This window comes from Cladophialophora yegresii (assembly GCF_000585515.1).
Source record: "Cladophialophora yegresii CBS 114405 chromosome Unknown aczIN-supercont1.2, whole genome shotgun sequence".
Classification (NCBI taxonomy): Eukaryota; Fungi; Ascomycota; class Eurotiomycetes; order Chaetothyriales; family Herpotrichiellaceae; genus Cladophialophora; species Cladophialophora yegresii.
Window position 1 is genome coordinate 2,599,926 of NW_006913046.1, and position 25,662 is coordinate 2,625,587.

The following is a 25,662-nucleotide window of genomic DNA, read 5'->3' on the forward strand; positions in this document are numbered from 1 at the left end:
CAGTGGACTCGTAGTGGGTGTTGGGCCGTGTGTAGTGAAACTGGAGACAAAGTTCGATGAGGTACTCCGTAGGGACATTTGAAATCCAGATCCAGTCATCATCGCATTCAGAAAAACCCGCAACAGAAAATGAGCACCAAATGCCTGGAAAAGAAAACTGTTCACAATTAATAAGCATGCGAGGCTCTGCAATCATTACGAAGATGCTAATATTCTGTTTGCTTGTCGAAGGTACCCCCTGAAGGATGCAAAAATCGGATGTACAGACACTCGTGCGCCACTGGCTGCATGCTATGCCACTCACTACAGTGGCTGCTCTGCGTTGTGGGCGACCAGGGCGATGAGAGCAGCTCCCAGACCACTACCATCCTTCGCCAGTCCAATCCTTATCCGCTTCTCCTCCTCCCCGATGCCCTCAATCTCCCTGAATGCTTCTCGTATGTACTCCTCGAAGCCAGGATAGTATTCGACCAGACTGCCATCCACGCCGATGTCCACAGTCTCATCTTCTTGTAGTTTGTTGGTCGACAGCACCACGCCACCAAGTGCAACTGCAGCCAGTCTTGCTGCGCGCTTACCGATCGCGTGCACCAACATCTTCACCGCCACACAATCCTCGGTGGAAGCAGCCTCAACTTTCAGCTCTTTCTCCAGCACCTGCTTGGTGATGCGCAGATGGTCCGACTGGTCTTCTTCGACAATAGACAGAAACGACGTGTCAATCCCCCACTGCTTAAATAGAGGACTGTCGTCGGCAACCGTTGTGGTACTCCTAATATCGTTGGTATGCGACGATTCGTCTTTGAACAACGCCACTCCGGCATCTGGATGCTGATATAGACTCAGCAGAGCTCGCCGCAGGATCTCGCCCAGGAACATGCCGGACACGCGCTTCTCGAACATCTGGATGCCCGGGTTCACCGACTCCTTGTCGAGATCAATGTCATACTGAGTATTGGGAAGGACTTTGAGAGGGTTGTCGAAACTGCCCCATTCCGTGTTGATGACCATGAGCCCAGTCGTTGCGTCGTAGTTTGCTGCACCTCCGGTGGCATCGTCGATCTCCTTCATTTTTTTCACCCTGTCCAACTTCTCAACATATGCACCATTGGTTCCAGTGCCGAAGATGGCACCAATCAGCGTACTGGTCTTGCCGGGAGAAGTGTATGATCTTGCCATGAGGGTGCCGACTGTGTCATTGACCAGAGCTGCAACTCGCACAGGAAGGCCAAGAGAATCTATCTCTTTTTGTAGCAGCTCGCAAACGTCCTGTCCCAAAGCTTCGTCAATGTTGAAGCCCTTTGTCCAGCGCATCAGTTTGCCCTTGTTGATGCCGACTTGGTTGACAGGAAAGCTGAAAGTAAAGCCCAGGTCGAAGTAATCCACCTCACCCGGCTGTGCCTTGTGTTTCTCGAAATGGTCCAGGTGGTGTGTCTTGAGAAAGGCCTCGATTTGTTTGGCCAGAAACGAGAAGAGTTCGTGGGAGGTTTTGGCTTCCATCAGAGCACGAGGGACAGGGACTTTCGACTGCTGCAACGAGAACGACTGATTCCCGTGCAGCGTGACGGAGCATACTCTGAAGTTGGTGCCGCCTAGGTCAACGGCCAGATAGACACCCTACCAGTATTAGCTCGTTCGCAGTATTGTTTTTGTTCCTACCTTCTCGGTGCCGTTAGGAACGGAGGTGACATATGTTGGGATCTGACTTATGGATGTCCCCTGCTTCGCCAATCCCTCCTCCATCTCCCGGACGAACTCTCTCACGCCTTTGTTCACCTCTTCTGCGGAGTATTCGAACTGCGCAACCATGCGCTTGGCCTCGGCTTCCAGCGCCATATTGGTCAAGGCGTGTGTAACAGGAAGGTCTGAGGAAAATGGAGACTTCGGCCTGCACTGAGTGCCTGGCTCAAGGAGATCAAAGTATGCCTCTTGTCGGTAGACACTGTCGCCAAAGGGGTCGAGAGGATCCCGTGTCGGCTCGCGAGAAGGAGCAGGCGTGGGTGAACGCCGCTGGAGATCTTGCAGGCCGAAGAACTGAGTGAGCAGCACGAGGACGAGGACCACACCTGAGATAGAGTAGAAGACGGGGATGCTCAAGCGGGACTTCAGTTTTCTTTGGGCTTTGTATTGCTGAGTTCCAGGTATCCAACTAAGACTATGTTGCCACAAGGTCAAATGCTGGGCTTCTTGTGCCTGACTCTGACCCGACGGAATAGCAGCCAGCTTTCTCGAAACTGGTTTTGGCATGAATGACAGCAGAAACGAAAATGAGGGGCAGCTGCCACCGCGTGCAAAAAATCCCAGGCTTTCAAGGAGGGGTCACAGACCATTTAGCGGTGCTTAGAGGTCATTAGGTGATGCTGGCCGTGGAGGAATCCAGGTGAGGTAACGTAGTATCCTGCGGAGTGATGCTGCAGCTCGTGTGCAAATCGTGCCTGGATCGAACTGCTGGGTGCGTCGGGCGGCATGGCATGAACCGTGCAAAAGGGATTCACAGCCGATGATGTCGTTTGTAAAATTTTAGTGGGGTTCCTAACCAGCCGCAGCCTAGGCGCCCCCGGAGGCCTTGCCCGGGCTGTCATGGTGCCTCTGAAGCCCTCCACTCGCACGAGTCCCGGGGTTCGTGGAGCATTACCGAGTACTCGTGGATGTTGCTTCAGATGAACATTTGGTTTCCAGATTGCCGGTCGACTCAAGCGAAACTCAGGGCAGGGCGTAGATCTTCTCCCTTGCAGTGTTCTCGTGACTAGGGTATACTATGTACAGACTTGAGGAACTTTGGCCAGGTTGCCATTAATGGTATCACAAGCAGTCTCTTCGCCGGCATTCCCAAGACGCCAACCTTTTCGGTCTGGAACCTTCATTCTGAGATCCCGCTCATTTTGCCCATAGCCGCTTGATTGTTCCCATACTATTTGAAAAGCGTTGAAAACAAAGTCGCTCAAAATACCTCCCCAGTCGATGTGTGGCTGGGTTGTTTGGACGCCAGGAGAACGAGACATATCACCTCAGCCTAGAAGAGCATGTCGCTGGAGTCATCGTTACTGGCCTCTTTGTCCATCATCTCATAATCATCCAAAGTCTTCCTCCTCTTGACCTCTATCGTCCTCTGCTCGAGCTTTGGCGCTTCCAGCGCTGCTGCCTGAGGCGAACTCTGTCGGCCACCCCAGGTAAATCGTTTGATAAGACTTGACCGTCGTTTCGGATCAGCAGTCGATCGCCCAACATGTCCCGAGGATGATGGGGATCGTGTAATCGCAAAGTATGACCGTCTTTCCGAATTGGGTGTCATCGGTGAGTTCGCCTTGTCTCGAGGAGATCGGTTGTATACGGTTTCCTGCAGCATCGGGTCTTCATTACTGCCGGAACTGATATCGCTGGGATCCAAGTCCCATCTCGAACTGAATAGCTTCATGTCTGGGTCCGTCGCGAATAATGTCTTCATATCGGAGATATCTTCTTCACCCCGAGGAGCTACACTCGCACGCCGCTTCCATATATGCCACAACAAATGGTCGTTCCCAATTACTTCCGCCAAAGAGCAGCTCGAACTTTCTCGGGACTGGGGTCTTGACATCGATGATGTGCTGACTATCAACTGATCGTCTTCAGAATCGGATTGTAGCTCCAGATGGTCGTGCACCCTTTCTGTCTCGCTGGCGCAGAAAGAAGATATGCAGGGGTTGTCAAGGTGTAAGTTTGTATATTGCTCATAAGAGTCTTCGAGAGGCAGGTCGCTTGCATCGCTCGTATCTGACCACCACTCCAAGTTGGGCCCCTCATATAAGCTGTGCCTTTTCCGAGCCGAAGCTTGTTGGCCCAATTCGTCGTGTTGGTGCTGTTGCTGCCTCAGCGGATGCATGCGGATGACATTCTGAGTAAGCCAGCTCGACCCACCAATGGCTTGAGGATGCCCAACTATGCGGCCATCTTTTATAGGTCTTTCGCATGGGAGGAGCATTGACACATCACTCATCGGTGACACGCTTTTCGAGTACTTTCTGCTTTCGTGCTGTGGGGAACCTGGGCCTGCCTGTCCTTCGAAAGGGCAGCCGTAGATTTCAGCCATGATTGGCCCGCCGCTTTCGTCGCGGCAGCGATCGCTGGGCCGCCTCTCACCGTCATTGAGAGCTTTCGCCATTAGCACCGGTACAGTATTGCAGGAGACAATAGCCGGGCAATCAAGGTCGAGGCGGAGACCGAATAGGTCATCTTCACTCGTGGCTCTGCACGACCCAAAGTCGTCGGATTGTAGGAAAGCTTCATCCCTAGAGCCAATGTGCCATGACGGGCTAAAAGCATGGGGAAGACCCAACATGGAATTAGGTAGCCTGACACCTTCTGAAGACTTCATGGGACTCAGCCTGCGAGCAGAGTCCTGATTTCGTACCCCATTTCGGAGGAGATCCCACAGGTGTGTCTGGAGCCCTTGTTGCGATTTTCTTTCCCCTCTGTTGCCGTCAGGTCCCAAGCGACCGGAGTCGCAGCCTGGTTTTGACGATGGCGCAGCGTTGATAAATGTCTCTAACAGTCTGGATATGCCTGGAATCAGCAGGGCTTGCTCCTGCAACCTTCGAACGTAGTTTAATGCAAACGTAGCAGGCGCAAGATCGCAGAGATAATAACTGTCCTGACCGATCAAGCACTTGAGACCTGTCGCCAGGCGAATAGGCTTGGGACACATGCTGCAGCGCAAGCCCGCGTCGAGGAACGCAGAGAACACATCCTTGTCCAATAGTGTCTGTTGGGCATTCCGCTGCCTTAAGCGAACCTGTTGACTTGCCTGATCTTGCGCGGCTGTGGAGCGCCCATTGCGGTTTGCTGGGAGCTGGTACTCTGCCGACTCGTCCTCCGCCACGCTGCTAGATTGAGCTTCGCCAACATCGTCGCCGTTACGAAAACGTCGCTGCTGGCAAAGGTCTTGATCCTGCATCCTGGTTGATGTCCAGTTTCTGGGGTCCGTATCTATGCGGCGTTTTCCGATGAGGTGAAGGTGTAGACGCACAGACTGCAGATCCCAGGAGACAGCTCCCGCTGGGAACCACGACTGGGAATCAATGTCACGGTGACTCTAAATCCCCTCAGCGTTGGTCCACAAGAAGGCGGTGCCCTACCTGAAGTTCGAAGTCCACCTGCAGAAAGCTCTCGCTCCCACGGCTTCCAGGCAATTGGCATTCTACCGGAGACGCTTCATAGCCAAGCTGCGCCCACAACTGCAGTGGATGCGTAAGGATTAGAAACGCTCAAGCCACTACTAGGCTTACCTCAGCATTCTCAACGAGATCCGTGACGATTGATTCAAGACCCTGTGGGTTGATTGCCGTGAGATCTACATCGTCAGAAAACTGAAATTGCAGGGACAGACGGAACACTCTTGCTCTCGGAAGCCATAGACGGCAGGGGTCAAGCATTTCATCAGACAACAAGGCAGGGTGATCAGCATTCTTGCATAAGATCGTGGTGGCGACCTTCGTGAGCAACTTAACATGTGACCTGCGGTGAGCAAACAGCCTTTCTCCCAGGTTGATGTCACGCTTCTGCATTTCGAAGCAGCGAGCATCGAGTGTAGTCACGAAAGAATACTGGGTTGTAAAGGCGTGTGGTGGTAGATAAACGGTCAGGTCTCCGGACCGGGATTACATTGACCCGACTGCGCCCCGGTCAACCTCATCTCATCTTTCCTCATGTCGGGTGTTCCAGAACTCCGATGGGCATCAGCATTTCCCGACAACACGGATGAGGTACTTGTGCCGGCACGGGTGACCATCCGCCCTTCTTCTGTCTAACAAAATGGTTTGTGTCATGCCAATACGGTCGTGATATCTTACCGTGAACAGTCCGTCACTGGATGCGCTCATTCCAGTCTGGGACGATGGTTCGACATCTAGTATCTCGGGTGCTACGAGCAAGGCTCGCTCAAGCGCTAAGTCAACGGCTGGCAGCCGGGAGACAGCCTGCATCACAATCGTTCCACGCTACCACGTTTGCTTGTACAGATGGAGTATACAAGGAACTCTTGGAAATGCGAGTGCGGACGCCTTGGATTCAAGCTCTCAAGGAAAGGAAAGAGGCGGAAAAGAACCCCGAGTCATCACAAGTGCAACGCGTCAAGCCCGACTTGACTCCCAAGAAGATGTCGGACTCCTATGTTAGCCTTGTTCTGCCGCTTTCTGTCAGTACAACGAGTACCTGTTCTATTTTTCCACTTGCCAACAATTGATGTGTGCAGAAAGATCCGTGGCTTCTCGACACCTACGCAAACTACACCGGCCAGATTCGTACCGGCACCTTGCTCATGGATCTGGATGCATTGGCCGGCGTAGTCGCGTACAAGCACACAGGTGAAGGTGTGAGCGTTGTGACCGCGGCTGTTGACAGGATCACGATCAAAAACCCAATCAAGGAGATTTGCGACCTCGAGCTCAGTGGACAAGTCACATTTGCAACCGGGAGGAGCAGCATGGAAGTTACTCTCCAGATCGCGAAGGCTCCAGAACCCGGTCACCAAGTTGCTCCGGAAGACATCTTCATGACTTGTGCTTTTACGATGGTAGCCCTGGATCCGCAAACCAAAAGGCCCGTCAACATTGCTCCACTCCAAGTCAGCACTCCAGCCGAAAAAGCTCTGTATGCCAAGGGTGAAGAGAATTACAGGCATAAGAAGGCCATCAAGTCCTCAGACATCATGGCAAAACCCCCTGACGCTGACGAATCAGTTTTGATCCACAAGATGTGGACTGATTCACTCGCATACGCGGATTCCCGGAACCCAAAGCAGCAGCCCGCCGACGTCCTGGCCATGTCCAAGACCACCATTCACTCCACACAGATCATGCAACCACAAAATAGAAACCGCCACCATTTTATGATTTTCGGAGGATATCTGCTCAGACAGACCTTCGAACTGGCGTTCACCTGCGCAGCATCATTCTCGCATACCCGCCCTCGGTTCCTGAACCTCGACCCAAGTACATTCGAGGAGTCCGTGCCTGTCGGTTCTGTGCTTTACGTCTCTGCTGGGGTATCGTATACCGAGCCAGACCCCAATGGCGGAACGCGTATTCAGGTCATGGTACGAACGCATGTCCGCCCCGTTGAGCATCAAGACCAAGAGAGAAAGTCGACGGGTACATTCTTCTATACCTTTCTGACACCGGCGACCGTCAATGTCTTGCCACAAAGCTACTCTGAGTTCATGCGGTGGGTGGCTGGCAGGAGACGTGCGGCGAGATTGTCGGCGACCTTGGAGTCCGACCCACATCCATTGCTGGCACAACTTCATGCAGAGAACGTAACGGAATGATCATCGACTCTCGTTCCGGTCGTACAGGTTGACCGGGACGACTTGTCCGTCTATGACAGCCTGGCGCTATACCATCGACCTGCTTAATCGAGAGGTGTACTGCGTGAGGTGATTGATTTTCCGTGGCCTATCTGATAATCAAGAATCTGGGCGCCTGAGCTTGTTGGGCCACCGAGATGAGTGCGAAGTAAGCCAGATTGGGTGACGATACCGTGTTGAGCTGCTGATCCTGAATCTGCACGTAGAGCGGTGGTCGGCGCGCCCTTGGACCTGAGGCGTCGATTCTTGTAGTCTACATGACCAGTGGCAATCAGGCTATAAGTAGACAGCTGGTTCGAGGCGCTGAGGTGAGCCGTGTTGTTTGCCGGAATTATATGGCATTGCGCCTCAACCGTCGGCGCTGCTGAAAGTTGTGTTCGCTAGATGTGGCCAGGCTGTGCCATCCGGTCAATGACAGCATGGAGGGAGTGGCTCTTGAGCCCATCGGTCTGCTTTGAGTGAACACACACCAACAGAACAAGGAGTGCCTATAGCGAGGTCGTCCGGCTCGCGCAAAGCACACAACCACGACGACCAAGCAACAGGACCGTATATGCTGTAGCTTGAATCTTTCGGCACCCGGGACCACTTGAACCAGGTAGACGCGTTCAGCTCTCTTTGCCTTCCGCGGCTTGATTTCCCCTCCCTTGCACACTTTCTTCCCCTAGAACCTTCGCGCTGCCCATGAACAGTGCGCCCACGTAGCCTCCCAGAAAGCGCATATCTTGAGCCTGCACGGCTGTCATCCTCAACAGATTTTCCGTATCCGCAAGGTGCGCGTTCAACTGAGCCAGCTGCGCGTGTAGATGGGCATACTGGCGGTTCTTGTTCGTGGATGCTGCGTTGCTGGAGGCGACCGAGGATGGACGGGGAAGGGATGGCTTCGTAGATGTGGTGTTCCGATCCATTGTTGGGAGATGAAGGACTGAGCAGATCCTGCGTACAATTGAGGCGTTGTCGAGAGTGATCCCAATTCCCCCGCAGCGATGTCAACATTGGCACAAGGCTGCACCAAACAGAGCTGCCGATTGGCTGACTGCAGGTCGGTCATCCGTTCCTCAGCCTTGCGAGTTCGGCGTCTTTAATGATCATCACGATGTCTTGTTCATGGCCGCATGTCTACCTAGGTACTCCGTACTTTGTTTTCCTTCATATTACTTGGTTATCCTGAACAGAACCCTCAAGCCCGGCTTTGGTGCTCTGAGACGCTATCTTGTAGCTAGCGTATGCACTGTCGCATTGCACCGCTCGGCCTGCTTGACTGCAACGATCTTGAGATCCTGGAACCAAACTGCATGCAGCGACCAGATTGGAATCGTCAAGCCTAGGTCGGAGCTCTTTTGCTTTGACCAGGGCTAGCTTCGGCCTGTAGGAGTGATCCAGGTCTGAACGCTTTCTGTGCAGCTTCACGAACACCCGACAGAGGCATTGGTAAGTTTAATGGTCGTGGATTCTTCCCTTTCTGGGCTTTACATGGTCTGCTTGTAACATACACAGTCTCACCAATAACCCCGACACTCGTCGAGGGGTTGCATCCATTGGCCTGCAAAAGCGGCGATGAGTCCCCTCAGGCGTTACGAAGTCCTTTGATCGAATGCAAAGCGGCTCTCCCCAACACTTTGGTTGCTCTGACGCCTAGCAGCTTCGGGAGCGCCTTCGTGTCTAAGATCGCAGGTATCCAGTGTTAATCTGAAAGTCAAACACGTATTCCCTCACCATCCTATTAGTGTGATGTACTTAGATTACGACTCGTGTCGAGACCACGAAAAGCATAAACACAAAGCGCTCTACAACAGGCTCCTGTCGAAGTTCGCTGCATCCAGAACGAGGGTCAATCGGCGGATGGGACATCAGAAAGCCGGACCAAAAGCAGGTTCTTGGCGGAGACGTCGTTGCGGAGGGAAAGAGTACCTGCAGGAGCTGACGCGTGATGCTGGACAGAAGTGGTGTACGACTACTCTGTACTTTATGGGGGTGTGGGAACGACGAGACAACCGCGAGGGTGCGGCGTTGAGGATTCGGCAAGGCTGGAAGCAATATGGCATGCCGACTTCTGTGAGTTCAGTTTTTCCAGCAATCGTTCATGGCTGTGTTGTTGGTAATTCACTTCTTTGCTGGTTGGACTACGAGCAACGGCGGTTGACTACACCGGGCCAGCATCTGTGCCGGTGATTGCGCAGCCAGTGTGATCCGAGTTCGATATAGCAACTAAACCTACAGTCCCACACATTTACCTTTCAAACACTCCTGCAGCCCTTCGATTTCATCGCTGTGCTTCTTTAACAATTCCAATACCAGTCTCGGTCTCGGACTGCCGCCTCCGCCCGCACCACGGCTCGCTCTTCATGGATCAAGAATAGCCCGCGCACGGACCTTCCCAGCCGACAGATCATCAATCGCCTTCTGGAAGTCGTCAAGCTTATAAACCGATGTGTGCAGCACGACCTTCTCCTGCGCCGCCAACACCATCAGCTCCGCCAAATCGTTGTACGAACCGACCAAGTTTCCAATGAAGTTGATCTCTGTAGAGATGATGTCAATCGTCGGCACGTTGATATTCTCGCCATATCCAACGACATAATAATTCCCGGTCCTTCGGAGCGACTTGACGCCTCTGGGCGTCGACCCGCCCTCGGCCACGAAATCAATGACCGCCTCTGCCCCCTTCCCTGCCGTCAACCTGACCACTTCGTCCACAACCACGTCGCCTGACCCAGATTCATGGCCAATTCCATCGAGAGCCAACACCACATGGTCGGCACCCAGCCCCTTCGCCAGCCGCAACGCCCCTTCATTCCGATTCACTACAATCACCGTCGCGGCACTGATCGCCTTCATGACTTGTACGCCGATATGCCCCAATCCGCCCGCGCCAGTCATCACGACGGAGTTGCCCGGCCTGAGCGCCCTCGCGGCCTTGGTGCACGCATGGTACGCCGTGAGTCCCGCGTCCGCCAGCGCCGCCACGGCCACGGGCTCGAGCGTCTCGTCCAGCTTGATGACGCTCCGGGCTCCAGTCTTCAGGTACTCGGCATATCCGCCGTCCGTGTCGATTCCCGGGAAGGAACTCGCTTCGCAGTGCACGTCGTCTCCGGAGCGACATGCGCGGCAGAGTCCGCACGTCACCAGTGGGTGGAGGATGACTTTGTCGCCTACATTCAGCACTGTCACGGCGCCGCCTGCCGCGTGCACCCAGCCTGCGTTCTCGTGGCCGATCGTGTAGGGCAGTCTGACGTTCGATTTGGCTGCCCACTGGCCTTCGAGGACGTGGAGGTCGGTGCGGCAGACGCCGGCGGCGCCGATTTTGACAATCACATCCAGTGGGCCGGTGATCTTGGGTTCTGGAGCATCTTGGAGTTCCAGCGGCTGGTGGTAGTTGACTAGGCGGACGGCTTTCATGGTGTTGACGTCTAGACAGGTTCCTGGATCAGGGTCTGATGATAAGGAGGAGGCTGCTGCTTTGTTGTTTGGTTCCCGAGGAGATAAAGCAGGTATGCCCCTGGGACGCTCGTAATATGTCGATTTGTATGCCACCCACAATCTGGGACCTGGTTCTATAGAACGAATCTCCAGACCCGCTGTTTGGAAAGGGGCGTGCTTTAAATACAAGCTTCATGAAGCTTGCAAGCTAGCAAGCGAGCAACACATCTACATACCATCCACCTGCCGTGTCCAAATTGCATGCACTCTACGTAGTACGCGTCCTGGGCGGGGGTCAAGATTTCATTCCCAGAACGGAATCTCCATTGTTGACTCGCGTTAACGATCCAATGAATTGCGGAAATCGTCCTCCATGTCTTCGCGGGGAAATGGATGATGTCCAGCTGGAGTCCAAATTCTGGCGTGCCTCCCGCTCTTGGACTTCGAGGCTCCTAAAATGCGGGCATCTTCAACGTCGTGCTGGCAGACACGGGGGCGATCAGCGTAGATGCCGTTGTTGCCGGTCACTAGTGAGTTTCGTACGCGATATGCAGGAAGCCAGATACGTTTGGTGTTGCAAGCATTGTGCCAGATATTGACAAGATGGCCTTCGACGAGGCTGTGAAGGCCATCTAGCATAGCTGCCGCTGGCGAGAACGGCAGAAGACAAATCAGACCACAGAGGTCGTACGTGGTGTTCGCTTCGAGGTTATTGGGTGGCTACGAACATGAAGCTGCCCACGGTATTGACTTCGAAGACATTTGCACTCGGGTCTGCTGAATGTGATAATCATTCTTTGCCGAGTCACAGTGCAGGAAGCATGGCACGGCCGCATGCGTCCAGACGTTGTCCGTCTCAAGGGGTCTCGAAGCTAAGGGAAAGCACTGATCGTGTTCCGTGTTGTAAAACCAAGCAGAGCGAGCCGGGTGGGAGTTGCTGAAGTTAGAAGTGCCTTTTCATCGCCTGTCGCTTGTGTGCGGATGCCGTCGACGACGCATGCCCTCTAATACCTTTCCACGTGCATATTCAATATATGCATAGTATGCCCCGGCGTGACGGTCCGAGCGGCATTCCGGTACGGAGTCCCTTTACCGCCAACCTTATACTGCCCAGCTCAGACACGTGCGTGATAGTCTTCGTAAGGCAAACGGCTGGAAGGAGTCGTCTGTAAAGGACGCAGGTCAGTGTAGGATCGTTGTAGGCAGCTGGGGGTCCCGGTTCGTCGGGTATTCCTGCATCCGCCGATGCTTCGTGAAGAGACGGGGCGTCCATGGGAGGAACGTGGTGCGACATATGGCATGGTGATCGGAAGGCTGCTAGCTGGGTCTTTTAAGGCGACGACTGAGTAAGCTGAGCCTTGAGCGATGCAGATTTAGACGTCAAGAACGACACGGAGCAATGGTGGGCCTTGAGAAGCGAACTTGAATCTGATGCTAGGGCGGTCGCACTTAGCGCCACGGATTGAACGGCAAAGCCCTGTTATTGATGGTTAAACTGGTCAGGTCCAGGGCCACCAGAGGTCCAGCCGGAAACATGAGCTGCATGGTGCTGTAAGACTTCCCATCCTAGAGCGGTATATGCTGGTTTTCGAGACCTCCAGCTGGTGCGAACAGAGTAGTCCTTTTGCAATCGTGTTCTGAGAGCAGATAGATCCATCCGAAGCCCGTTCGGAGGTCAGCTCACACCACGGGCCCCTTTCATTTCGTGAAATTAGCCATGTACGTTTGATAGCACTAATCTTTAGACAACCCTTGACCCGAATTAGAATGTGGCGGCCTGTCATGCTTGAAGCAGAGCGAGTGGAACGCTGTCGGAAGTACGCGCACGACGGGATACCCCGGCGCAAGCCCGGCCAGGAAGGCTGATTAGGATGAACCAACGGAGAAGGAGACTATCAGCAAGTTCCTCAGAATGGATGGGCCTGGCCTTTTGCTCGGCAAATCATTGAGTGCTTTGGGACACTATTTGAGAACAGCTTCTCATGTGCGCTTCAGGCTGGAGTGGCGAAAGGTAAGCGTCGATTCGACTCATCCGGCGTACGTATCTCCAGCAAGCCACACGAAGGAAGAGGCGGTAAAGCATTCAGCACCACCTGCGCAGACACAACGACAGTAAAAGCTTAGATATTAATGCTCTGCTTGCTGTGACGGAACGGTGACTGAAAACAAGGTAAGAAAGAGGCGTGGTGCGGAGTTTCGCGGAGCCATACAGGGGTCTATCGAACAGTCTATATATGCAGAATAATCAAGATAACAACTCAATACAATAACGATTCCGGATATCAGACATAGAACTTAGCAATCTGTAACCGGAAGAGCTATTTTGGCGCTAGGCAGAATAAGGTTAGGCGTGGGGAGCTCGTCGTCGACCTAAATTTTGCTTGATGTATATAGATTTGGGTCTGGTAAAACTCAATCAAATCGCAGCAACACCAACTCTACACGGTTTTCACGCGGTGAAACTATCGTAACGTCTATATCGTACTTCGTTAGCCAGTGTACTGCACCGTTAGATACTGAGAAGGTTCGTTTTTGTGTCCCGTGGGGAGCTTTGTCTTGCTCACATGGTTTTGCTCGAATTGTGCTTCTCCCTCACAGTGACTGCTCCCACCATGAATTTACCTCTGTCACCATCACTTCCCAGCCCGGATCTGTGAACTTCACCTCCGGAAAGGGCGAGTTGAGCGGTGGTAGACGCGTCACTGGGGTTTCAGCGCTAGGTTTGTCAAGCCGAAGTTCGACAATCGTCCTTTGTGAACGCAGGTTCTCGCGCCCCACCACGTACGGGAAGAAAATCTTACCGTAGAATGCGAGGCTCTGAAACACAGGATGAAGAGATTCGAAACCCCGCGAGTCAAGACGACGTCGCTCATTGTTTGGCAGATGAAACTGTCTGTCGTGCTGTTGTTGCCGATGGAGGTAACGCTAGTAGGTATATGCGGTGGGTTGCGCGGTTTTGGTGTGCCCTATGGCCATCCTTTGCGTGAGTGAGACACGCAACAGATGCCAGATGTGTCTGCCCACGATGATATATACCGACTTGGGAGCGTACTGGAGGCGCTCGGCAGCGGAAGCTAGCAATTCAGGTACTCTTCCTGATATTGGTGTGGATAATGTGAGCCCCGTTTACGATCTACAGGAGATATAGAGGTTGCTAACAACCACCTAGGAATCGGCATAAACATCATCGCGACGAGGACGAGGACGAGGACGACAGAAACACAGAGCGGAAACGAGCACGATCGACCGTTGAGATCCCACGCCAGACCACGGATGGACATGGTACAGGGAGCGCGATGGCCACTTTCCGAATTTTCCGCCAGCTACAACGTCAGTGCCATTCGACCCTCTCAATGAAACGTTTCACCGGTCTCTGCGCATACCTCTCTGTAGCATTGGATCATGGATACCCTCTCCCCGACCACGCGTTTGACCTCTTCTTCACCAGCCATCCGAGCTTTGGAGGAGTGGCCTCGGACCCCCTGGGCGACGTCTCGTATCATACATGGTTGATCGAAAGGCCAACTCCGACGGTCGGACTCCATCGTATCGTGACTCGTGATGGTCTTGGCGCCATCGCCGAAGAGAACCCTTTCACCTTCACTTTGACAAGACGGAAACTGGACAAATGGATGCATAAAAAGGATTTCAGCGAAAAGGGAGATCACAAGGGAAAGAGTGCGGCAATCCGATGAAGCCCCAGGTGATGAATGCCGAGGTGGACTCTAAAGCGGTCACAGTGGTCAGAAAGTGTCATAGTGTTGTACGTCGTTTTCTCTTTCAGTGCCAACTTCGTAGAAGCCGAGAACACGACAAGAGTGTCAAGGTCTACAACGCGCCTCACAGCGCCGCGGCAGCTTCGGGTGTAGTGTTGTAGTAATGGTAAATGGAAACTCGTGGGTACGCTCCAGGCGCTGCCGAGGATGTCGATATGAGATTGCTTCCACGGCTCAAAGCGCACCCAGGGGGAAATATCGGTAAGCGACTCTTCAAGTCTCGCGTAACTTCGAGGGGTTGAGTCAGAGGGTGAGGTATCAACTAAGTTACTGGAAAAAGCTGGAATCTGGACCGTCGCGCGGGCACCCCCCGGGCGAATGGAATCACCAGAAAGAGGTCCTTAATACTGACCAGCTCCTTCTGTGTGACACCAAAATAAAGAGACCAGAGTCAAAAGGCCACTTGAGTGCCTTTTCAATCTCGATCCTGTCCTAGGTATCACACTTATCGCGCATGTCGCCCGTTCCTCACGGTGACTTTGTGCCTTCTGATTAGCCCGACGACGAGAGCTCACAAGAAACGAGGAGTCGGGAGGGGCCTAGTGCTGATCGGGAAAGGATTTAATCGAGGAGGAGACAGTAGTGCACAAGTCTAAAGACGAGAGCATATTTAGTGGGAAGAAGTAGAGGGCGGGAAGATGGTAGGAACCGTGAAGGGAAAGTCGACTGTCGGCAAATGTAGCTCGTCTGCTCGAGTTGAGCAACGGCCGCTGCTTCCTGCACCGGAGACGACCTGCCGAGGTCTCAATGTTGTACATCATGTGCTCCCGGTCTGCGTGCTATGCGGACACAACACTTGATCTGTCGGCCACTGTCACGGTTCGGTACCACAGCCTCGTCGGTCAGCCTCGCGATAGCCTTCACCGCAGATGCTGTGCTCTAATTGGCTGGAATGCCTGTCACGCCACAACCATACACCGAGGCACTCCTTCATAGACCTCTTCGTCCCAGATTTCATATCTTAATACAGTGTTAACAGTTGATCTTTCAGCCCTGCTGATGCGCCGTGATAGTAACCGTCAGTGGACAATCATTCCTCCACGCCATGAGCGATCGAGGAGAATTCGATCTTTCACGTCACTCCAGCGACAATGCGGTACCTGGCCGGTGCGACACCTCACCTATACACACAGCAGGATTCAATATCTATGTCTGCCGATCGACTCTGATCAATCACGGTGCCTGAAAGTACACCTTGGGGATGCCTTGTCATGTCCAGCACGAATCTTCGCGCTCACGGAGCCACTAACCTGAGTTCGCAGCTAGATAATGACGAGCCCAGGTTAACAATAAAGCCCTGACGCCCGTGCGGATCCAGTTCGGGACGATGCATACACCTGACTCACGACAGGCTCCAGCGAGGGCCCTTTCTGCCCTTATAACCGGCGTCACGTCTACACGCCATGAAAACTGTCTGTACTGTGCTGTCGACCGTGTCTGCTCATCCCGGACCCTAAAAGTAAGTATCTCACGGGCCTTGTGTCGTTGACAATTGGAACTTGTACTGATAAGCAACCCCCAGACGCTCTGTTTCCCGCCCAGGCTTAGCCCCTACCATGGACTCTTTCGGCAATCTCTCGCATCGCGGCATCACCGTTGACGATAAAGGCTCTTTGACGAAGGCCGGAGACGCCGAGACCACGAAGGAGAAGGAGACAGCAGAGTCAGAGGAAACACAGGGCTGTACAGTTCGGAAGAAACGCACGAGATTTACCGACGAGGATGATCAAGAGTTGACGCAGTGGATTGACAACGCAGTGAAGGGAGGGATACCCGTCAGCGGGACAAAGATCTTCGAGGACTTGGCGGCTGTAGTAAGTCACACACGGCCTTCAATACAGTTTCGTTGCCTGACACAGTTGTAGAACGAGCGGCACACCGCGATCTCCTGGAATTGGCGGTGGCTCCGTCACCTGCGCCTTCAGCCAGCACCTCAATCAACCTCTCCCGTCCACGCTCCCGACGACGAGCCTACAGCCGTACAGGTGAGACGACCTGCAGAGCTCGTACTGCCCCAACGTCCGCATGTCTCAGCGAACCCATCGCCGGGTCCTGTGATCGCTGACGACAACACAAGCACCGGCGTCCAGACCACCCACTTGCCCCATCATCGCTGGGAGCGGGATGAGTCCGCTGTGCCGCCTTCCCATTTCCGCTCATTGACGCACACCCTGCCAGAGGGCGGGGAAACTCGTGCCCATCTGAGGGCGGAATCCGAGAAGACACTTCGGCAGATGTTGCACCTTGACTCCTCCAGGGAGCTGGCCCGGTAGCTCGTCCAAGATTGGGTCATTCGAGTCTTCACAGAGTATGACGTTGCCGTCCTACAACGAGTCACTGAGGAATTCGATGAATGGGGCCGAGAGATCCGACGATCACAGGCCAAGTATACGATCAACAACGCGATCGAGGCGCTGCGAACCACGAGCTCTCGGTATGGGCCTCCAGACGTGGACAAATCCGGCTGGAACCTGGACGATCACGATATCCGCTTTGTCGTTCGACTCGTCACCGCAGGCCGTGCCCCTGGTTGCTGGTGGGAGTCACAAACTTCCGACACCGATCTGCCGGACCTCTGCGCAACCGCGTACCGCCTCGCCAGCTGGGTCCGATCTATCCATAGGCAGACGACGGCGCTTGCCGATCGAGGCAACCAGATGCAACGAGCGAGGTGCTTTTTGTGGATGGAGCATTTACGAGGTGCAAGCCGGGAGGCTAGCTCCTCGAGTTGTTCCTCTTTCTATACACACCCACCGGCAGCAGGCGATGTCCGCGCAAACCTGCCCTCCCACGCTGTTGACATGGTCACCGGTTCGACCGTGGACGACAGCGACGACGGAAGCTGCTATTACACCGCATCTTTAGGCGAACAGAGCCAAGAGATGTCACGCACCGGCTCTGGACATGTCGAAACCCCTTCCGGCGATCTGCCCCGCCTCGATGATCCGTTTGACGGCGGCCTGGTCGACGACCACGAAGATCATCTCCTTGAGCTCGACACGAGCTTCGTACGGTCGACTTCTCGTGATCCTTCATCGGCGCCGATCGATGTGGCGCCGAGAAACACGCAAACGGCACGTCCTCCTGCGCGCGCTTTCAGGATCGAGATGCCTCCCGTGCCGGCCTACCCAATCCGAGACGCGCAACGCGAAGCGGTAGGTGCTGACAAATTCGAGATCTGGGGAACGGACGTTGGGCGCGACCGCTTCCTCCGCGATCAGCAGATCCTCCTGGCGTCCTGGGGAGTGACTCCATCGCAAAGCAGCGCGTGCGTCCTCGTCCCTGGCATGTGGTCACACGCCGACCCCGAACGTCTCCTCGAACGCTTCGACATGCACACGTTGCCTCCGAACAGCGTTTCTCGCTTGGTGAGTCGAGGCTGTCCTGCCCAGTCTTTTCACTCCAGGTCCTAACTTTTTTCTAGGCCTTCACGATGAAGGGACACACAGTGGCTTTCACGCGCGGCCGCCTGGTTTGCGGAGCCTCGACGCGGCGTAGACATCGACAACTTCTTTGGGGATGGCCCATTCATGCCGATGCAGGGGTCACACCGTTGCCACCACCCACATTACGTCAACCCCACCCATGCCGTTTACGACCCTGCCCACACCAACAGCGAGCGGGAGTACTACCGAAACGCCGCTAGAGAGTTTCGACGGTATGGATTCGACGCTCCTCCGTTCTGCGACAGGCACGATCGGCCGTGTCTGATGCGGCAAGCAGCGCTCACCACGACGGAAGCGTACATTATTCAGTTCGTCAATCTTTGTGAGGCGAAAGGGAAACCGCTACCTTTCGATGTCCCGGGAAAACCACCGAAACATGAATTCCCGACATTTGAAACCAAGCTCCCCGTGTCCTTTAGCTCTTCGTCTGCTGCAATAGCATCTCAGGACTTGGTCCACGGTGCCGCGTTCAGACTGGGATTCGTTCATGGCGAGCCAACATTAGGTGACGGAATTAGTATGACTACAAAGCATGCCGTTCAATTTGTACCAGACCTACCATTGATCATAGTTAACGCTTCTCTATTCACTACTATGATGGATTAAGAGGACGTCCATTGCCTTGTCGTCGTCTCCAGGCGCAGCAGAGGTTGTGCTCTCCGGCTCGAGGTAGATTTTTCGAGCTCACCGCTCCGATTCAAAAATGGCAGCGACTTATTCTTCTTCCCAAAACTGGGGCAAACGCCCTCTTCCAGAACTCCCTCCAATACTCCCATCCCATAAGTATTTGCTGACCATCCCCGCCTCTGCTCTCGAGGCCGCCGAGGAAGACGACATCGTCAAGATTATTGATCCCTCCTACGTAGCCTGGTACAACTGGTTGGCAAGAGACAAGCCGACAATCCTAGTTTCAGGTATGTCAACCTCCGCACGAATGACTTCGTCTGATTGCTCCCCGGAAGCCCTCCAAGATGGGCACCTCCATGCCCTAGCCCTAAGGCGGACAGAGGGACATACTTCAGAGACAAGAACGCCTCCCAATATGCCGCATATCCAACGGAGCCTGCCTTTCGCGCCATATTCACGGTGAAACCTGACTTCGATGGACAAGAGGTTGATTTATGTCACCTCGCCGTCATTGCAGCCACCACGACTGCCTCTCTTCACCCGCTCAGTTTACTAGAGTAGGATCCCCTGGCGGGTCACACTGGGCACTCAAGCTTTATTTGGCCATGAGAAGTAGGGTCTGCTTACCAGATCGCACATATGCTCACAACGTGCCGCCCGTACCCACCCAACACGATGCACCTTTCGAAATTCGACGATCAGGGCGAACTCAGCCTGACTGAGGATCTTCACGACGGCATTCCCGCCTATGCGATCCTCTCGCATATATAAGGGGACGATAAGGACGAGGTCGATTTCGACGACCTTAAACACAAATCGTTCACGAGTAAGGCTGGCCCTGTGAAGATCCGATTCTGCGGCGAGCAAGCGAAGAAGGACAATGTCGATTACTTCTGGGTGGATATATGCTGCATAAATAAAGCGAACAATACGCAATACTTAGAAGCCATCAACTCGATTTTTCGCTATTATCGCAATGCCGTCAAGTGCTATGTCTATTGGACTGGGGCGAGGCTCTTAGCCAAAGGCATCAACTCGTAGGGCGGTGGGCATGGTGTTGGGGCAACGGCTAGCGCACAGTAATAACAAAGCAGCATAGAGAGTCCTGATCAGGTAGATTTATAACTTGATTGCTCACTGTCCTCAATCCATTGATTCAGTTGTTCGTTGTTCAGTTAGATAGATCCTGTTGAAGGATCAGGGAAAAAAGGAATCTCAGACCTAGTGTCAGAGATCTAACCAATCAGTGGCTAGGAGTGTCATCTTATACATTATACCTCGTACAGGTAAATCCCACTAATCACGTTTCAGGCTGTAGATTCCCCCATTACACTAGGGATTTAAGCCGCTAAGGGTGATTATGTAGCTTGCATGGGGGGTCTCAGGCCCCCTGTCTGGGTACCTGTAAAACTGCCCCAGGATCCGCCTCGTAGCGCCCCAGTGCGCCCCGATCCATCTTGCCTTTTTGTGAGACAACATCTCGTGTTGTTGAAATGACTGACTCGCGGACAATCCTTCTAAACTCACCCGCCATCCTCCTCCACCGGGCAGAATTTCCGATTCCTCGAAACTTGCTTTCACCATGAAGCAGACACACAGTTACACAGCCTCCCATTACGTGAGCGACAACGGCTTTCCCTTAAGCTGGATGTGCCGTTGCTGTATCACCGGTGGTGTCGCCAAAGACAGAGAGGCCGAAATCGAAGAGCATTACTTGCGCAGCAGAACTCAGGCTGGCAAGATCATCGGTCGCCCTGCTGGGCTTCAAACATATTCCAAACGAGCAACCATGCAATACCAGCGGCAATCCCCCGATCCCGACACGACGGTGCAGGATTCGCAGAAAGACGAGCCACGGGAGGCGGCGGCTGAATCCACGACGTCGAACACTTGAGATTTCACGACTTGCGGATTCGCTCCTCCCACCCACAGTCTTCCGACAACATTGCAGGAGAGGTCTCCGTAGTTTACAAGCAATGTCCATTTTTGGGCACGCGGGAAACCCCTTTCGGAAGGCTTACTATTGCGACGAGACACACGCTACAGCGGCGAAGCGTACGACATGAGGAGGATGTGTGGTTCTTTCTTTTCTTCTTCTTTTCTCTCTTCAGATCTGTACCTCCTTGTTACTAGGTTGGCTAGCTAGTTGCAGAAACTCTTGCCAAACTTTCACAGGGATCGCCACTTCCTTCAGGCCCGTATCACTCCGCGGAAAGAGATACGTCAGGACGTGTTGTTAGATGAACCGAATGGGCTTTAAATAGTGGAAATTGGTACTGTCTTCTAATGTTGTGGACTCTTCAAGGTGCTTTATAGCTGGGCATATATCGGCACTTGTCGAGTGTACATACGTTCCTATTCCACCACTCCCATCCGACACTACCAGCCCAGCACCAGTTTGGGGTTGGCGTTTTGGAGGCCGCCGAATTGGGTTGCCAACGAACCCATGGTTGACATGGCCGTGATTGCCGTACCTTGTCGACGCACCGGCGAGGCTGGCGAGATATTTGTCACCTGAGCAGTTCACGAATGCTTGACCAAAGATTGTTCGCCTCCCCCTTCGCTCTTGAACCTCGACTGTGACAAGCCTGCCATCGGTCCTCTCACCAACAACCACAGCACAATGTAGTAAAACTTACATATCATATGAGGCGATCGTGTCATCCACGACATGCTTAAGCTCCTCGGTTTCGACATGCTGGAACCAAAGCTAGCTTCGAGTTCGAGGATGTAGAATGTCTGTCTCGGCTGAATGTATGCGACAACTCTGTCGGAAGTGCAGTCGCCGCTCCCTCTGAGACCTGCCTTGCGTGGAGTTCCGTCCAGATTTGCCCTGCCGCCCTTCGAGGGTCGGGTGGTCCCACGCTGTAAAGTCCGCAGCATGAGAGGACTCCACGCTGAGTAGCGGCGCCACCGAGACATGCGTTGGACTGAATGATCAAGACCCGTGACTGTGGCGCTGTCTGCTTTGCGCCTATCGCAGCACCGATGCCCGCGGCACCACCACCGACCACAATCACATCGTAGGATCCTTCAAAATCAGCCATGGACAGGAAGCCATTGATATGGTCTTTGGATTTGCCATTCTCAGTGTTTGGCGTCTTGATGTCTGAGTCCAATTGCTACCAAAGTCACCAGGCTTGGACTCGACCATTGCATATATATATATATATATCCCTTGCTGTGGGATCTCAACGTGTACCCAAATGGCCTTGGCGATAGGTCACCCTCTTCAACGGCTTCGCTCCGCCCTCCGCCCCACCCTCCGCTCTCCGTGATTCAAGGAGGCCCCTATTTCCACATAGATTAGTATTACTTTCAGGAGGGAGCCACCGTGAACGTTGACGAGGCTCTAGTGGGAAAAGGATGTATGGGAAAACACTCAAGAAGCGTCCATTCTGGGTACCCAAGGATGTACCACGATTTTGAGGATCAAGAATCTCCCCTCAATCGGGGCTTACGCTGTGGCTATTTGTTGATAGAATATATCCTAGAAGACACTTCAACTGGACCACACTTCAGAAATGACCCCAGCCAAAGGTGTCAAGGGCTCAATCGATTTGTCAACCTATAGGGGCCCCCCCCTTTCCTCCCCAAAGGTGTCACCCAGTAGAATGGTCCCTCACGCGGAACTCTCGAGGGGAGTGGAAAGAGGCTTTCGTTTCGCACCGTAGAGCCTGTCGGAAATGTACTAGAAGAGATTTCAGAACAGAACATGTCAGTAACTCTGAGTATTGCTTGCTCTAGGGTCTCTGAGTTTTGTTGCATGTAGAGAGCTTCTCTTCGCGCGCACGTGGGGGGGGCGGGGAGAGGGGGGGGCAGTATGGTTGACTGAGGATATATAGCTTACCTCGCCAGCGACAAAAGGCTCATGCTTCGCAGGCCGGTCTTCATTGACACAAGTATGAATGGCCTGGATTTTGGTCGTGTAGTTTGGCCCAATGAACAGCGGAAAGGAGTAGCGCTCGCGGCCGGAGATGTTGTAGACTCGGTGCAAGGTTGAGCGAAAGACATCGTTGGTCCAGCGAGAGAGAAAATCGCCAATGTTTACCACAAAGGTGCCAGGGATCGGAGTCACTTCGATCCATTCACCCTTTTTCGTCTGCACCTGTAGACCATTGGTCTCGTCTTGACAGAGAATCGTAAAGCCTGCAGCCGGAAACAAGAGTTAGTGTTGGTTTGGTAGCAGGAAGCAGGTAGCAGGTAGCAAATGTGTTACCTACATTCATAATCCCTGTGTGCCCCGATCCCGGGATGGTCAGGGTCGAGTATGGACGCCGGATATCTGAGCAGCCGCATGATGGCACCCGGTCGAACCAGGAGATCATCAAAATAATCTTCGGGGAGGTCGAGCACAAGGGCAAAGGCTCGGATCATCCGTCGACCCAGATTCAACACCTCGCCGTAGTAGGCAAACAAGTCTTGTTTCCATTGCTCAGGGAAGTTTCGAGGCCAGACATTGGGACCCTTTAGGCCCTCATACAATGGCCATGGCTCGGAGAGGGGAGTCTGCGGGTCGGCTGCGGGCTCGTAGCCGAAGTTGAAGGCTTCCTTCATATCTGCACGCATGAATTTTAGTCTAATTGATTGCATGGTATCAACATGGTGGCTGAATATTCTCGGGCAAAAAGGACGGAAAGGAAGCACTCAACGCGTGAAAAAACAAAGTGTTTGGAAAGAAAAACGAAGGAGAGAAGGGGAAAAAAACCTCACCTCCTTTTGTCTGCGGATCCACCGCTCCATAATGAATGTCTTCATACCCCTTGAAGCTCTCGTTCTTGGTCACATACACCTCCATCTTATCCTCGGGCGGCAGGGAGAAAAATTTCTTCGACACCTCAAACGCGCGATCAATCACTTCCTGAGGCACACCATGATTCTTGACGTAGAAAAAGCCGACGCGAATACAAGCATCACGGACTTCTCGCGCCACAGCGATTCGGTCGGTGATTTCCTCACTGGCAAGACCGGCCAGGTCAATGACGGGGACTTCTTTGAAATCTGCTGCCTCAAGCCTCTTCGCTGTCTGGAGAAGGGTTTCGCCGAGGAGCGGCTCCTGGAGGCTGCCCATTTCTTTTTTTCCCCCCCTCTTTCTTCAACTGAACGTTGGTGATGTGGAAAGGACCAAGGTGAGTTCAAGTTTGGGTCAATTCAAGGCCCCCTGGGCGTGGAGGGAACGTACTGGTGCGGAATTGACGGCAAGATTTGTTCCACGATAGAGATATACCAACAATTACTCGAAACGAACTGCGATTTTCTAGACCCTCACTAGGTCGCAACACAACTATTTGTATCACACACAGCAACACAAAGGTCAATGGCATGGCCAGCATTCAGTCGCGTGACCGGATAAGTGCCTCCCGCTTTGGAGATATTGTTGTGTAACTGACCTGGCAGGGCCCGCTATCTATACCCCCTTTATCGCCCCACTTCCTCGATATCTTTTCTCCACATTGTCCCTCCCAAAAGACCATAGTGTATTGCAAGCGGTATCTCCCTCGAACCAGTGTGTCTTGGGGAAATCCGTCGAGTGTTGGTAGTCAGTAGTAGTCCGTCAATTGGCTACCTACTGTCAAAGCTCTAGTTCTATATGTCCAATGCCTCTAGAAGAGCAGGCTAGCATTGCTGAGGCCTTATCCGATTCCAACAAGCCGGTTCCACGATGGTCAATGCGTCCCTTTGCAACTTGGACACGACAAGTGCCACAGCTTCCAGCTTCACACGATGACGGTACGTCGATGCCCGCCTCCCTCAGTGCTTCCAGAAGGCTCCGTCTTGCCGGCACTTGGATTGTCTTTTGGCTCGTCAGGAGCGCCGCGGTGAAAGGATCGCCTGAGGTCGTGACTGCGAAAGCCTCAAAGTGAATCTGTTCTTCTGCCAGCCCATATCGCTTCGCAGTTGCGGCAACGTCGTCCATCAATCTGGGAGACCCGCAGCAATACACGTGTGGGTTGGTGGTCACTCTGCACATGATACGGGCGAGGTCCAGCCGCCGTCCCCTTTCTTTGTCATAGATTACGAGGCTCTTGCCGAGCTTCGATAGTCTCTCCCTGAAGGGTACCTTATGGGTCGAGCGGACGGCCAGATGCAACGTGAAATTCTCCCCCGATTCCTTCAATTTTTCCGCAGTGGGAAGGAAGGCTGTGATTCCGGTTCCACCAGCGATCAAAATATGTTCGTCCGCCTCTGGCGCAAATGGGAAGCTGGTGGCAATCTTCCCTACTGAGAATACCTCTCCCACTTTGGCATTTTTATGCAGATATAGAGATCCGCCACGGGACTCGTCTGCAAGAGCCACGCCCAGCTCGAAGCGGTCCTTGGTGCCACCAACAACCGAGTATGCTCGGATCAGGTCACCCTTGTCTCCCAACTTCAAGCGCACATGAGATCCAGGTTCAACTTTGAGACTCGTCGTTTGAGACTGCTCTCCGACAACCTCGAAAACGAACGAACAGATTCGAGGGGTCTGTCGAAGCTCCTGCACCAGCTTGTAGTCCGACCAGGCCTCCAGAGTGACAGAGTCGTCACCGAACATTCGTTCGTCCTGATTCTAAAAATTCTTTTTCAACCTGTTCTCGAAGATTGTGAGGGATTCTCCGCCGAGGCCGGAAGATTCACCAATTCGGCCATGACCTCAAAATTTTTCATTTCCCGGTACAAGTAGTGTTGAACTGCGGCCACCGTCCACTTCGGGTTCAGTCTCTCGACAAGTTTGATTTCGTCGCCCGGTGAAATGTAGCCCTCCTTCAAGACCCGATAGTACCAGCCTGTCCTGCTCTTCATCTGAGACTGCCACGCCATATCCTTGACTTCGAAGCGGTGGTTGAGTTTGAAACAGGGTTGTCGTGGAAGACTGACCTGCACTGTGACTTCTGGACCAATCGTGAGGATGTCTCCAATGCAGATATTCTGTTCATTAGCTGAGGTACTGACCAGGTTCTCCCCGAATCCGCCGACAGTGAAATGCTTCGCACTCCCTGGACATTCTGCTTTCCACGTCTCATAGTGTCTTGCGCAATAGTGAAGCAGCGCCTTGTCCGGCCCTCCGTGG

General features: G+C 53.5%; 9 protein-coding genes across 9 annotated transcripts; 3 read left to right on the forward strand and 6 right to left on the reverse strand.

The window, feature by feature from the left end:
* Positions 1 to 303: 303 nt before the first annotated feature.
* Positions 304 to 1,836, reverse strand: A1O7_02866 (hexokinase; the record flags this gene model as incomplete). Its single annotated transcript, XM_007756895.1, has 2 exons — positions 304 to 1,617; positions 1,660 to 1,836. The coding sequence occupies 2 exons, from the start codon at positions 1,834 to 1,836 to the stop codon at positions 304 to 306; spliced, it is 1,491 nt and encodes a 496-aa protein (XP_007755085.1).
* Positions 1,837 to 3,013: 1,177 nt separating this feature from the next.
* On the reverse strand, positions 3,014 to 4,933 carry A1O7_02867 (uncharacterized protein; the record flags this gene model as incomplete). The annotated part of the gene is made up of 1 exon (XM_007756896.1): positions 3,014 to 4,933. The coding sequence occupies one exon, from the start codon at positions 4,931 to 4,933 to the stop codon at positions 3,014 to 3,016; it is 1,920 nt and encodes a 639-aa protein (XP_007755086.1).
* Positions 4,934 to 5,872: 939 nt separating this feature from the next.
* A1O7_02868 (uncharacterized protein) lies at positions 5,873 to 7,303 on the forward strand (the record flags this gene model as incomplete). Its single annotated transcript, XM_007756897.1, has 2 exons — positions 5,873 to 6,172; positions 6,230 to 7,303. 2 exons carry the CDS (start codon positions 5,873 to 5,875, stop codon positions 7,301 to 7,303), a joined length of 1,374 nt encoding a protein of 457 aa, XP_007755087.1.
* A 647-nt stretch (positions 7,304 to 7,950) lies between these two features.
* On the reverse strand, positions 7,951 to 8,250 carry A1O7_02869 (uncharacterized protein; the record flags this gene model as incomplete). The annotated part of the gene is made up of 1 exon (XM_007756898.1): positions 7,951 to 8,250. The coding sequence occupies one exon, from the start codon at positions 8,248 to 8,250 to the stop codon at positions 7,951 to 7,953; it is 300 nt and encodes a 99-aa protein (XP_007755088.1).
* Positions 8,251 to 9,685: 1,435 nt separating this feature from the next.
* Positions 9,686 to 10,741, reverse strand: A1O7_02870 (alcohol dehydrogenase; the record flags this gene model as incomplete). Its single annotated transcript, XM_007756899.1, has 1 exon — positions 9,686 to 10,741. The coding sequence occupies one exon, from the start codon at positions 10,739 to 10,741 to the stop codon at positions 9,686 to 9,688; it is 1,056 nt and encodes a 351-aa protein (XP_007755089.1).
* Positions 10,742 to 14,058: 3,317 nt separating this feature from the next.
* Positions 14,059 to 14,457, forward strand: A1O7_02871 (uncharacterized protein; the record flags this gene model as incomplete). The annotated part of the gene is made up of 1 exon (XM_007756900.1): positions 14,059 to 14,457. The coding sequence occupies one exon, from the start codon at positions 14,059 to 14,061 to the stop codon at positions 14,455 to 14,457; it is 399 nt and encodes a 132-aa protein (XP_007755090.1).
* A 2,882-nt stretch (positions 14,458 to 17,339) lies between these two features.
* Positions 17,340 to 18,590, forward strand: A1O7_02872 (uncharacterized protein; the record flags this gene model as incomplete). Its single annotated transcript, XM_007756901.1, has 2 exons — positions 17,340 to 17,906; positions 17,988 to 18,590. 2 exons carry the CDS (start codon positions 17,340 to 17,342, stop codon positions 18,588 to 18,590), a joined length of 1,170 nt encoding a protein of 389 aa, XP_007755091.1.
* Positions 18,591 to 22,233: 3,643 nt separating this feature from the next.
* On the reverse strand, positions 22,234 to 23,682 carry A1O7_02873 (uncharacterized protein; the record flags this gene model as incomplete). Its single annotated transcript, XM_007756902.1, has 4 exons — positions 22,234 to 22,302; positions 22,462 to 22,760; positions 22,835 to 23,170; positions 23,325 to 23,682. The coding sequence occupies 4 exons, from the start codon at positions 23,680 to 23,682 to the stop codon at positions 22,234 to 22,236; spliced, it is 1,062 nt and encodes a 353-aa protein (XP_007755092.1).
* A 501-nt stretch (positions 23,683 to 24,183) lies between these two features.
* On the reverse strand, positions 24,184 to 25,615 carry A1O7_02874 (uncharacterized protein; the record flags this gene model as incomplete). Its single annotated transcript, XM_007756903.1, has 3 exons — positions 24,184 to 25,161; positions 25,230 to 25,520; positions 25,586 to 25,615. 3 exons carry the CDS (start codon positions 25,613 to 25,615, stop codon positions 24,184 to 24,186), a joined length of 1,299 nt encoding a protein of 432 aa, XP_007755093.1.
* Between the last annotated feature and the right edge of the window lie 47 nt (positions 25,616 to 25,662).